Below are 13,596 nucleotides of genomic sequence, written 5' to 3'. Positions count from 1 at the left end.
TGCTTGCAATAGTTGTAAAGCCTAAGAGAGTCTCTCTCTGGTTTAGGTTTATAAGAAGACAATCTAATTAGTAGGTCAAAAGTCAACATTTCACCTATCAAATGTGTATAGACAAGAGCTGGGGCAATGAGCAAAAAATGCTTATGTGTATCTGAAACAAGTCACTACTTATGAGAACCCAATCAAAGGATTCATTCACATAAAAAATTAGACACTGATTACAAAGGTTCAAGGATAAAAGGTCTGGATAATTCTCTCCTGAAATTTTGGTAAGTATTAAGACACACACACACACACACACACACACACACACACACTCCCAGAGTTTAAGTACCAATAGTTTTTTATTACTGCTCACACATTAGTAAGTAATTATTAGAAAGCATTCTATTTCTACATAAAAACTTTCCGCCACCAACTTAGTGAAATAAAATCCTACAGTGGGAAACGTGATTAATGAAGTATAAATGAACTATCTGAGGGCTAAATATATTAATTCTTGCATTTTTATTTTTTATTCAAATATTTATTAAGTATCTGTTATATGTGAGGCATAGTGCTAGCAAATGGAGTTGATAGAAAAACAATGAATACCCAGTTCTTCACTCTAAAGCTGACACACTCCAGTAAATAATGACCCATGTGTAGACAGATGTGCTGCAAAGACATGATACATTACACTATATTGACAAAAACAAAATCTATACAAACAAGATGGACATTAATTTCCTTAGCTTAGTTTCCATCCTTAAAATGGATGATAATATCAAATACTATCAAATTTGGCTAATACTATCAAAAATCCATTCTGAGTATCATACCTAATTTGTTATATGTGGCAAATCATTGAGGATTATTGTTTTTCAATGATCTTCTATTCTATTAAATATGTGGCTATTTGAAATATAAAAGAAGTCAACAACCCTAAGACTCAAATGCATTCAAGGCAAATGAAAAAAAAAAACAACTCAATGCAAAAGACCATACTTACGATATGGCACTTCTAGTGGGTGACCTGTCATACTGCACCATCCTATTGGGTGAATGTCAGGACTGTCAACATCCATCCAATAGTCATATTTGTGGCTCCAGCCATCAAAGTGAACCTGTTAAAAAGTATAATTTGAATAATCAGCATTTTGATAGTTATACATCCAAATACATGTGAAAAAACTTTATTAATCGGAGATCAATATGCTAAGAGTATAAAAATATCAAAATAATATTATCTGTGCTCATAAGGAATAAAAACAATCAAACATAGAATTCAAGATACACATATTTCTCAAAGAAATAGCAAAACTTCTGAGTTTGTCTTTGTTTTTTGTCATGACCATGAGTAGATTCAGATACGAATGGGAATTCTCACAAAAATCAAATGCTTTTGTCACACTCTCTATTTAACCAGCTATTGACAACTCCTATCTTTCTTTCTTACTCAAAACCAGTGATAAAACAAACTAAAACATTGTTTGATTCCTGTCCAGAACTTCATCATTCCTGTGGATGTTGTTCATTTTCACTCTGGTCTCATGTTTTCCCATAATGTTTATCTTCAGAAAAGGGCATGGGTTTTCAGGTTTGGTAAACTCTAGGAGACTTTTTATCATTTCCTAACTATGCACACCCAAAAGAAAGTACGCCTCCTAACTGCTCCTAACTCCTAACAATTAACAGGTTGACATACAGCACTGTTGCCACTATGGGTAAACAAAATAGTAAGAGATAAATTAAAGTCTTATATTTACCCAAGTTTAAAAAACATAGTATAAAATGTGGCGGGGGGGAAGGCGGGGAATGGTTAGACGACACTTCTTATGAAAGCTCTCAGCACAAGTCTATAGCGTGAGGTGGCAGAGAAAAATATTCAAATGACAACATAGGCTGAATTTACAGACGTAAAATATCAAAAACAGAGAATGATGTTCTACTGTAATCTACTGTAATAAAAACACATCTGGAGTGTTCTGTCTAGTTCTGGGACCAACATCTGAGGGAAGACCTTGACTTTGGGGAAATAACATAGTTGTTTGCAAACAACATGAAGGCAAAAGGTAGTACAATCAGGAAATGGGGCAGCTAGGTGGAAGAGTGGATAGAGCACTCAGCTTGGAATCAGGGAGACTCATCCTCATGAGTTCAAATTTGGCCTCAGACACTTACTTTGCTGTGTGACCCTGGGCAAGTCACATAACACTGTTTCCCTCAGTTCCTCATCTATAAAATGAGCTGGAGAAGCAAATGGCAAACCTCTCTAGCATCTTTGCCAAGAAAACCCCAAATGGGGTCATGAAGGGTTGGACAGGACTGAAAAATGACTTAACAAGAAGAATCAGCAACAATGGATGGAATTTACAGATTGGAGAATTGAGTGGGTTGGAAGATTGGAGGTTAAGGAGTGGGGAAGGGGATGGGGGGACTTCCTAAGAACTGGAGCTTTCTAAAAGATAGAATGGGCTACCTGAGGAAGTTGGAAGGGACCTCAGAAACCATCTATAAGATGCATAAGAATCCTCATTCTAAAACCTAATGTGTCCACCCAGCCTCTGATTTAAGATCTTCAAAGCAAGAGAAGCTCATCACTTCTTCATGCAGCCCATTCCATTTTTTTCTCACAGCTTCAACTGTTTGAAAGGCTTTCCTGAAATCAAGTTTTGCAATCTCCATCTATTGCTACTGTTTTGCCCTATGGGGCCAAACAGAACAAATGTAATTCCTTTCTTACATGACAGACCTTCAAATATCAGAAGGCAGATATCATCCCTCCCCCAAGTATTCTTTCTTCCTCTCTAGTGCCTTCAACACATCTTTCTATGCCGTGGACTGAAGGCCTTTGATCATCCTCTTAGGCTGCTCTTAATACTTTCCAGCTTATCATAAAGTATGTTGCCCAGAACTGAACACAATAATTCAGACAAGAGAAGAATACAGGGTGGCTATTACTTCTCTATTCTTGGAAGATATTCCTGTCTTAATGCAGGCAAAGATTGATTAGCTTTTTTTTTTTGTCACGCTGATGAATCACATTGGGCTTGTTGTCCATGGAAACCCACTGATCTTTGTCAGAAAAACTTCTGTCTAACCATGTTTTATACTGTGAGGTTGATCTTTTCATACCCAAGTGCAAGATTTTACATTTATCCCTGCTGAATTAAACTTATTAGATTTCTCTTAGTGCTTTATAATGCCAAGAACCCCACGGACCATCATTCTGTCACATATTTTATTAGTTATCCCTCCCAGCTGGTGCCATCTTTAAATTTGGTGAGCTGGCCATCTAGTAAGTCCCTGATAAAAATGTTAAACAACATAGGACCAAGCACAAATATCTGACCCATTATAGGGGACATCCCAGCTGTGCTTATATTGAGCTATTAACAACTACAATTTCATGGTCAAGCCATTATGGGAAGACCTTCAAACAAAGACTGGATAGCCACTTATTAAACATGACAAAGAGAGGAGTCTTTCTCAAGCATCATTTGGATTATGGTCATATTGGTAAGTATTAAGACACACATACACACACCACACATACACACTCCCAGAGTTTAAGTACTCATAGTTTTTATTACTGCTCACACATTAGTAAGTAATTATTAGAAAGCATTTTATTTCTACATAAAAACTTTCTGCCACCAACTTAGTGAAATAAAATCCTACAGTGGGAAATATGATTAATAAAGTATAAATGAACTGAGGGCTAAATATATTAATTCTTGCATTTATTCTGCACTTAGTAACTAATCAAACCTCTGTGAAAGAAACAGAAGGTATGAACCCCTGTGCCTGACATAACAGGAAGGGGTTGGCTGAAACAGGAAGCTAATGCGGTGTACGTAAGAAAGAAGAGGCACAGTCAGAATTTCTTGGGACAAGAATTTGGAGGCAGAGCAGCTACAGAAAAGAGAATGGGGAACTGAGCCAGAATTTCCTGAGAACTTGGTGGTGGAGCTTCTTCTGAACAGGAGCCCAGGAGTCCCCTCCCACCAGGCTGGATTAGGTGATTCTGATTTTTTGATCCAGCTGCAGAAGACTGAGGAAGCATGACCAGGATGCAAGGACTTTGTTTGTGGCTTGGCTGAACTTTGAATTTCCAGGAGCAGAAATTGTGAAGAATATGAGATGGACTAGACGCTGTGAACTTCGGTGTGGAGCAGGACCTGCCCAGAGAGCTGGACAAGGAACTGGGAGCTATCTGCCATTGAACCCAGGTGACAGTCTGGTGAATCCATGTAGAATCTGGGACCATGAAAGGGGATCCAGGGAATCTGAGAACCAGCCCCAAGTAAGATGAAAAGACCTCTCTGTGGGTACTGAGTAATGATGAAATTATAGTTTACTAGTGACCTAGGGGTGGAGGGTTTGTGTATTTTCTAATGATTGTACTTAGTGATTAATGATACTTAGTAATTGATTGCGGAATAAGTGACTGATTGAGTTGAGTGTGCCCCATGAGTGGAAAACTTTGACTATTATATTTTGGAGATGATTGTTCTTTGTTCAAAATATTGTGACCACTTTGGTGAAAACTATGTGGCCATTTTAATGATAAGCTGTTGTGAATACTATGTTGTGATTTTCTGTGATAAGCTGCAATATTGTGAATGCTGACAAAAAGGTAGACTGAGGCAAGTTCCTCCAAGCAAGTTATCATTTATTAACAGTCATGCCACCTGATAATAAAAGGTCAATGGCTTGCCTCTATTTATGCCAAAGACCTCGAAAAGCTCCCCTTTTATAGGTTTTGGGGAGTACAGAACAAAGAACAGAATGAGGTAGATGGCATCATGGGACTGAGGACAACATGATTGTTTACAGAGCTGAGGTGAGGGGGAAAAACACGATTGGTTGGAAGTTTGGTAATGAAGGACAAACAAGGGCCCTCTTTTTCCCTCCTGAGACTAAGAAGTGCTCATTGTTTCAATCCAGATGCAATCTGGAGGGTCAGACTTTTGGACAGCAAAACAAACATCCTTGAAGAACAGCCTGGTAAAGATACTAGACCAGACTCCCTGGGGACCACTCATCCTCCAGGGATAGTAAAATCCCCTGAGGGAAGAACAGTATAGTGGTATTGTCCTATAAGAAATGATGATGGGGCGGCCAGGTGGCACAGCGAGTAAGAGCACTGGTTCCAGTGTCAGGATGACCTGGGGATCAAATCTGGGCTCAGATACTCAGCACCACACCCAGAAATGGCTGGCCGTGTAACCTTGAGCAAGTTACTCAACCCTGACTGCTTGAAAAAAAAAAGAAAAAAAAAGAAATGAGGAGAAGGTGGACTTCAGAAAAACCTGGAAAGACTTACTTGAACTGATTCTGAGTGAAGTAAGCAAAACCAGGAAAACACTGTACACAGTAACAGCAACATTGTACGATGACCAACTTGGATAGACTTAGCTCTCCTCAGGAATGCAAGGTGCTAAAGACAACTCCCAAAGATTCATGATAGACAATGCTATCTGGGGGCAGCCAGGTGGCACAGTAAATAGAGCACTGGCCCTAGAATCAGGATGATCTGAGTTCAAATCTGGCCTCAGACACTTGACTCACTAGCCTTGTGACTTTGGGCAAGTCACTTAACCCCAATGGTCCTCCAAAAAGCAAAAAAAAAAAAAAAAAAAGCTATCCATATCCAAAGAAAGAAATATGGAATCTGAATGCAGACTGAAGCATACTTTCCTCTTTTTTTACCTTTTATTGTCGTTTTTCCCTTTTGTTCTGATTCTTCTTTCACAACATGATTAATGCAGAAATACGTTTAATAAGATTGTACATGTACAGTCTATATCAGATTGCATGCCATCTTGGGGAGAGGAGAACAGAGGGAGGGAAAAAATTGGAATTCAAAATCTTATCAAAGTGAATGTTGAAAACTATCTTTGCATGTAATTGGAAAAAATAAAATATTATGAAGTGGGGCTGCGGGAAGTGGAGAAAAGAATAGTACAATGATTAGCAGGAAAGCTGGATTTTTAATCTTAATTCATTATGGGCTACCTGACTCTATGAACTAAGTTCTGAGACAAAAAACTGTGACAAAGAACCAAGCAGACAGTTGTAAATAGAAAAAAAATTAATTAAAATTAAAAATTTTAATTTAAATAAATTTAAATTTTAAAAAGATACAGAATTAATACACTGTGATGCAGTGGAAAGACCAAGATTGCCTTCTTGGAGATCAAGCTTGTTACTCCTGTCTTTTTTGTTAATTATATTTAACCGTGTTTCTTCAGGTAGGGTTTAATTGGAAATGTATTGAAAAATTACTATACTATACTGATGAAAAGAAAAGGTATCCATAATTTTACAAACAAACAAACTTTGGACCTCAGAAGACCTAAATTTACATCAAAGCTCTACTAATTCTTTGCTGTGTGACCTTGAGCAAGTTTCTTTCCTTTTCTGTGTCTTAGTTTCCTCAACTCTAAAATAAGGTATCTGATCAACATGATCCCTAAGTCTCAGCCCGAACATTCTGTCATTTATATCTTTAGTCTTCTCTTGACATTGATTTGCTACAATTTAACTTGTCATTGGATCAGTTTCATTATTTTTGATAGATTTTGATGCTCTCAGGTATTATATAGATTTTGTATATTAATATTTGAAAAAAATCATTTAAAAATATAAAGTACTACTTAAGTGCCAGAAATAAAAGTAATCATTAACATTAGTAGTTCATTTGTGTTGCTGGGAGTAATAAAAAAAAAAAGGTGTTTAATTTTTTAGAAGGGCTATAGAGCATTTAAACTGCTCTCAATTTAATTAATTTTAATTAAGTAGTTAGACTTAAATTTGCTTCTAAAATAAGTAGAATTTAACATGGTTATGATGACACCTGCTGGATCGAAATTATCCATCTGGTTCAGATTCAAATCACCTCTTTCCTATGAATTTGCAGTCTAAAACCATGGAGATCAGTCAGTGGCATACTGGCAGGATCAGAAAAGAAATATTTGTATAAAATGTTCATGAATTACCACCCCTACTTTACTGATCAACATTAATCCATTGAGAGAGAGTGCAGAATAGGTAAGCAGGTAGAGAACACCAGAAATAGTTGACAGATTACGGATAGAAAACAGAAGAGATGGCACAGTGTTCTAGAAGAAAACTGTGCTGGTATGAGGCTGGGAGAGTTCCTTCCAACTCCCTGAGTGTAGGAAACACAGCCTCTCCATGCGATCTGTTTTGATGGACCTGTGATTTCAAGAGTGGGTATTCTATACACTAATAGAGACTGGGATGGGCCTGGGCTTTCTGATCCAATGTCATTCTTGCCTCTTCTGTCATATAAAAATTTAAATCTATTTTGAAGCGTACCTGTTACCCAAAGCATCTAGCAACAGCATCTCATGGGACAGTGACTGTTCTGTCACCTTCACACTCCTCCTAATTAATGCCTCATTCCATTTCTTTTACTATCTTAACTCCCTGAGAGTTTTATTTCCCCCCCCTTCCTGTCACATATTAATACACCTTGAAGTGTATTATAAAGTGCTGAATACACTTTATAATACACCTGTTCTCATCTGCTTCTATTCCATTCAAAGCACAGGTCAGGTGTCACCTTCTTAGCTGGTACATGAGGCTTTTCCTGATCCCTCCAGCTGCTGGTGCCTCTATCCCTGCCTTTCCTTCCCCCAAAATAAGATCAATTTTAAAATTTCCTTTCTATATATATTTATCTATTTTTTAAAATTTCCTTTCTATATAGATTTATCTATTTATTTCTGTGCATGTTGTTTGCATCAATAGAATATAAGCAACTCAAGAGGAGGAACTATTTAATTTTTGTCTTGGTAGGTGGTAAAATTTGCTGAAAATGGAGTCAAGAAGACCAGAGTTTGAATCCTGCCTCAGATATTTGCTTGCAGTGTGACCCTAGGCAAGACAGTGAACCCCGCTCTACCTCAGTTTCTCCATCTGCAAACTGGGGTGGGGGGCAGACTTGAGGGCCTTTAAGGTCCTTTGCAGCTCTGAATCCATGATCTCCAGCACCTGACACATGGAAAGCATTTAACGAATGACTGTTGATCATTTGCTCTTATCTCCCACTCAGTGACACATCATACCTTGGGAATGCCTTCATCCAGCAAGATCACTTCAGCCCCAGAGCTCACAGTTCATCAGCACTCTCTGCCCCAGGGCCTTCCCTCTGACTGGAGGGTAGAGATGGAGAGCTGCTCCTGGAACTTCAGCCCAGGGCAGCCATCTCTCACCTAGCTAGCATTTCTCTGCTTTTCTCCTTCATGTTTTCTCACCAGGGTTTCTTCCCTCTCCACCCCACCTTTTCTATTCCCCTTTCTGTCTTCTTCCTGTATTAGATTGTAAGCTCCCTCAGGGCAAAGACCTATTTGTATTCTTATCACTTAAAACAATCAATGACTGGAAAAATAAATATTGATTGACTGACATATAATAAACAAAATTCCAAAAACTATAATTTGAAAAAGTTTATTTACCACTAATCCATATCTACACTAATATTTTTAGTCCAGTCACTACCTGTCCCTCTCTCTGTCTCTGTCTCTGTCTCTCTGTCTCTCTCTCTCACTCTCCCTCTCCTTCCCCCCCTCCCCGCCCATATACCCACCACCTTTCCCTCCTTCTATCTTAAATAATTCTGGGGACAGTATAATTATTAAATAGCTAAACTTATCAGCACAACTCATTACAACAACTTAAGCCACAAATAAGTAACCCGATGCTTAACTTTGTAGAATATTATTAAGGTACAGGTAAATGCAAGAGAGGCATTAACGTTGCAAACCACTCTGAAACAAGACTTCCATTCTATGTATCATACACACATTTTGTATTTTCCTATTTCTCTGGTGGGGAACTTTTTTGGAGGGGGAAGGGAGGTGTCAGTGGCTAGACCTGTCATTTTATATAGAATGCCAATTGTTCTGCAATTGACAGCCTTGTGGCTAGCCCAGAGTCACACTGTCAGTACATGGCAAAAGCTGGACCTGAACCCAGATTTTCCTGTCTCCGAGGAAGGCTCTATATCTAAGACGCTAAGTGTTCTATCATAGGGTATTAGTCATAATGAATATTATATACTATCTAAACTGAACCTTTCTTCAAAAAATAAAATTAAAATTCTAGATTATTCTAGAATTCCAAAACTCTTAAATTTCTATAGGCTTTCTAGGTTTGGGGGGTTTTTTCCTATGATGTCTTTAAATGTTTCCAGGTTTGAGTACAGTAAATCATTACAATTTTTGCTCATATAATGAATGTTCTTCAGGGAATATATTCTAATGACTGATATTTTATAAGAAAGGAAAATATAAAACCTCAAAATTGGTTTACACCTATGTTTTCATGATACTTGTGAACATCTCCACATTCCAAGCACTGAAGCATCCCAATAAGCCATTAGAATGCAGGCCACACATTTCAGATAAACAAGCTTCTGGGGCTCTGTCAAAGGCACTAGCCTCCTCAAAAAAAAAAAAAAAACTTTTCGTTCAATTATCACTTTGGTAAGACTTTCAGTACGTCTTATTATTGAGAGAAATCTCTCGATTCACCACAAGAAGTCTGAGTTTCCTCCCTTGCTTCAACACTTTATTAACTCACTAAAGGTTTTATGCTAAGTCACACACATTAGAATTTATGTAACTAAGTTTTGCAAAATCTACAGAGGCCATATCCACAGCAAAATGGATGACTATTTCACATCTATCTTTGGGGACTTAAAACTATTCCCATCATAACAACTGTGCATACTAAGTAGGAATTTATCTGAAGGCATGGATTGGTCACCTTTAAGAAGTAATTTAAAATTTGTATGTAGTCCTGGCACAGAACTGGTTAGGATAATATGATATTTCTGGATACTAAATTCTGAACTGGCTATAAAATTAAAATTTATTTTCACTCTAGACCATCTTTTAAATGCCTTGACTCAGTTTCAAAATGCAAATCAGTAACTTGATCCTTTCTGAATCCTTTGAATTAACACTCTCAATAATGCAATACAGGGATCTAAATTGTAAAGAGTGGGGTAGTCTTTTTTTGACCTTTAAATGTATGTTTCTCCTCATCAAAACATACAATATTAAATATAAACTTTCCCACAAGATTCTACTTTTACATCCTCACCTTTCCATTTATGTTTGCTATCCCAACAGTTGAACAGCCTATTAATGTATCCCTGGGTTTCTTTTCCCCCCAGAGAAATGACTATCTGAAAATGCTTTATATAGTCAATAAATTTGTCTATATATCTCTTATCAGGGAGAAAAAAAAAATACACATTTGATCTGAACATTTCTTTTATCAATCATTCCATATCTCTCCTCCCTGCAACGGATGAATTCCTTGAAAAAGTTATCTACACCTGATAACTACACTTCCCTTCCTCTCACTCTCTTCTAAATCCCCAACAATTTGGCTTCTCGCATCATTCAACTGAAGCTGCCTTCTCCAAAGGTACAAATGGCATATCCAATGCCAGATATGAAGGCCTTTTTTTTTTCTTTTTGGAGGGGCAACTGGGGTTAAGTGACTTGCCCAAGGTCACACAGCTAGTAAGTGTTAAGTGTCTGAGGCTGGATTTGAACGCAGGTCCTCCTGACTCCAGGGCCCGGGCTCTATTCACTGCGCCCCCTAGCCACCCCTAAAGGCTTTTTTCCAATCTTGATCCTCCTTAACTTACACTTAATCACATTCTCCTGAATACTCACTTTACTCAAGCATTTTGTAACACTGCCCTCGGTACTCCCCTTACCTCTCTAATTTTTACTCCTCTACCCACCTGCCCCTCCCACCTCCAAAGCAATCAGGGTTAAGTGACTTGCCCAGGGTCACACTGCTAGTGTCAACTGTCTGGTGTCCACATTTGAACGCAGGTCCTCCTGACTCCAGGGCTAGTGTTCTGTCCCATGTGTCACCTAGCTGCTCCACTAATGTTCTTTTCAATCTTTGCTTGTTCTTCCTCCAAGTCATACCTATTGACCTTGTTGCTGTTTATTCTTTTCAGCTGTATCGGACTCTTTGTGGCCCCATTTGGGGTTTTCTTGACAAAGACTCCAGAGTGGTTTGCCATTTCCTTCTTCAGCTCATTCTACAGATGAAGTTTAGGCAAACAGAGTGAAGTGACTTGGCCAGGGTCACACAGTTAGTAAGTATCTGAGGACAGATTTGAACGCCTCTCTTCCTGACCCCAGGTCCCACATCCCTTGCTGCCCACTTATTATCCCCCAAAGCTTTATCCTAGGCCCACTTTCCTTTTCATTGTATACTACCTCACTGGGTGATCCTATCATCTCCCATGGGTTGTTATTTATTTATAGATGATTCCCATATCTATAAATCTAGACACAGTCTCTGTAATGAGGGACAGTTGGTTATTTTCCCAACTCTCTTGAATACATCTGAATTAGTTATCTCAAATTCAACATCCAAAGCATAACTCATTGTGTTTTCCCTTAAAGCCTTCCCTCTAGGGGTGGCTAGGTGGTGCTGTGAATAGAACACTGGCCCCAGAGTCAGGAGGACCTGAGTTCAAATCCGGCCTCAGACACTTAACACAAAACTAGCCGTGTGACTCTGGGCAAGTCACTTAACCCCAATTGCCCTACCTCCCCCCCCCAAAAGAAAAAGAAAAAAGCCTTCGCTCTTCCAGACATCCCAATTACTGTCTAGGGCATCCCCATCCCCATCATGCAGGCCAACAACCTTGGTTCTTATTCTCATTCACCTCATATAGCCAAACCATTACTAAATCTTATTGTTTTCTACCTACATATCACCTCTTGTCTAGTCCCCCTTCTCTCTAATCACGTGGCCTGCACCTTGGAACAGGCTCATATCACTTCTCACTTGGACTATTAAGCTATTACAATAGCTTTCTAACTGGTTTCCCAGACTCAAGACTCTCCCTTTCATATTACCCTTATCTACACTCTGTGTGTATATTGAGATGTTAAAAATAAATATAAAATATAAATCTACTTTATTATTTACAGGTTGTCTTCCCTATTAGACACTATACCTCTTTGAAGTCAGGGGCCATTTTTTGTCTTTGTATTAGGAAGGGAGTACAAATTTGCACTTAGGAAAATTACTAGCACATAGTTAAGTATTTAATAATGCTTAATGAATGACTAATAGTTCCAATGAGAAATTTAGAATTTTCCCAGGGATTAAAAGTTCCAAGTGTAAAGAAGTTACCATTCATGGTCTGTCCTCCCTTTGAGGGGATCATAGGGAAAAGGCTCAGGAACATCTCTGGTTTTGGTATCGATGCAGAAAGCTGGGGGTTTGATATAGAACATCCTGGGAACGACTTAGTTATTAAAAGATTACAACATCAGTGCCAGATTTCTTTTCAAATCATTTACTATTTTATGATACAGAAGTTGTCATGTCCTCAGTTATATAGCATTGTGATGAAGAAGAAATAGCAATTATTGCTGTGGTTGAAGATATGATTTGATTCAAATATAACGCTACAGTGATCTAAACAAGTGTGTGTAAGACAAAGGGTAATATTTTTAAAATTTTAACTATTTATCTTTTAAATAAAATTTCTTTAACTGAACCATTTCACTCTGACATAATACAAAAAGAAAACTAAATATCAAGATAAAAACAACATTCAGCTCTTGTCTGTATATTTTTTTCCAGGTACAATAATAATGTGAATTTTAAAAGTTTACATTTAAATCTTGATAGTTCTCTTGTTGTGTAATATAGATCAAAACTTAAAACATAACCTGACAGATATATGTTGCTAATAAGTAGCAAATGAGGTGACCTTAAAATGGGGATCTGAACAGCCTGACGATTTTTGTTTCTGTATCAGTTTCTGGTGTTTACTCAGACTGGTTCTCTTGCTCTGAACCATGTAATTTATCCAAGTGACTCCAGGAGTTTTCTATTTCTCTTTCTTGTGTAAGTGAATAATTACCTGAACCACAGCAATGACTCCTGAAGATTGATTAAATCGCTAATGATTTCAAAGAATTGTGGAAAACCCTGAATAACTTTCAGGTTACTGAGAATGAATGAGTGTTTACACATAACAAATTGGCTTGGTTTGTGTTTTTTTTTAAATATTCCCGTGTTCACAATTTGTTAAAGAGGTAAAACACTGCACATTTATCTCAAAACAGATCTAATTTTGAGGAAGATTTAAAGCTGAAAAGGAGTTAAGAGAAGATGTATCAATAGTCCTCCAGGTGAAGTTACTAGCACAGACAGTAATCCCCAGAGTCCAGCCATAAGCCAAGGTTCTCTGACTCTATTACTCCACAAGAGAAGTCCTGGTTTGAGAGTCCAAAGCACTTCATCCAATCAAACACTTAACCAGAGACTATGGGATTTATCTATAAATAAGATGGGAAACAATGATGCTTACTCTATATCACAGCTTTATTCTACAGAAAGTGCTTTGTAAACCATAATGCTACCCATAGAAATATGAGCTGGTAGTCAAAGTCTGTCCCTTTATTTATGCATATGTGTTTGGCGAAGCACATTAAATCTAGCTACCATAATCTACATTAAGATTAGCTATTTATTTTTCGTTTTTTAATTCAATTTTATTCTATTTCAGTTCCAAATTTTTTC

General features: G+C 37.8%; 1 protein-coding gene and 1 long non-coding RNA gene across 7 annotated transcripts in view; one reads left to right on the top strand and one right to left on the bottom strand.

The window, feature by feature from the left end:
* L3MBTL4 (L3MBTL histone methyl-lysine binding protein 4) overlaps positions 1 to 13,596 on the bottom strand; it is a 450,236-nt gene that overhangs the window by 327,303 nt on the left and 109,337 nt on the right. For all 6 annotated transcript variants that reach the window (XM_069099671.1, XM_069099669.1, XM_069099670.1 and 3 more), the window contains one exon: positions 992 to 1,106. In XM_069099671.1, the coding sequence (XP_068955772.1) occupies positions 992 to 1,106 (115 nt within the window). The remainder of the gene's footprint in view (positions 1 to 991; positions 1,107 to 13,596) is intronic.
* On the top strand, positions 3,848 to 8,448 carry LOC138170033 (uncharacterized). Its single transcript, XR_011170515.1, has 2 exons — positions 3,848 to 4,288; positions 7,813 to 8,448. It is a non-coding gene; the product is annotated as an uncharacterized lncRNA (long non-coding RNA).

The sequence above is a fragment of the Petaurus breviceps genome, unplaced genomic scaffold, assembly GCF_028583685.1.
Source record: "Petaurus breviceps papuanus isolate PSGF00001 unplaced genomic scaffold, PetGlider_PUasm1.0 38, whole genome shotgun sequence".
NCBI classification, from domain to species: Eukaryota; Metazoa; Chordata; class Mammalia; order Diprotodontia; family Petauridae; genus Petaurus; species Petaurus breviceps.
The sequence above is the reverse complement of the archived record's forward strand: the minus strand, read 5'-3'. Positions and strand labels throughout refer to the sequence as shown.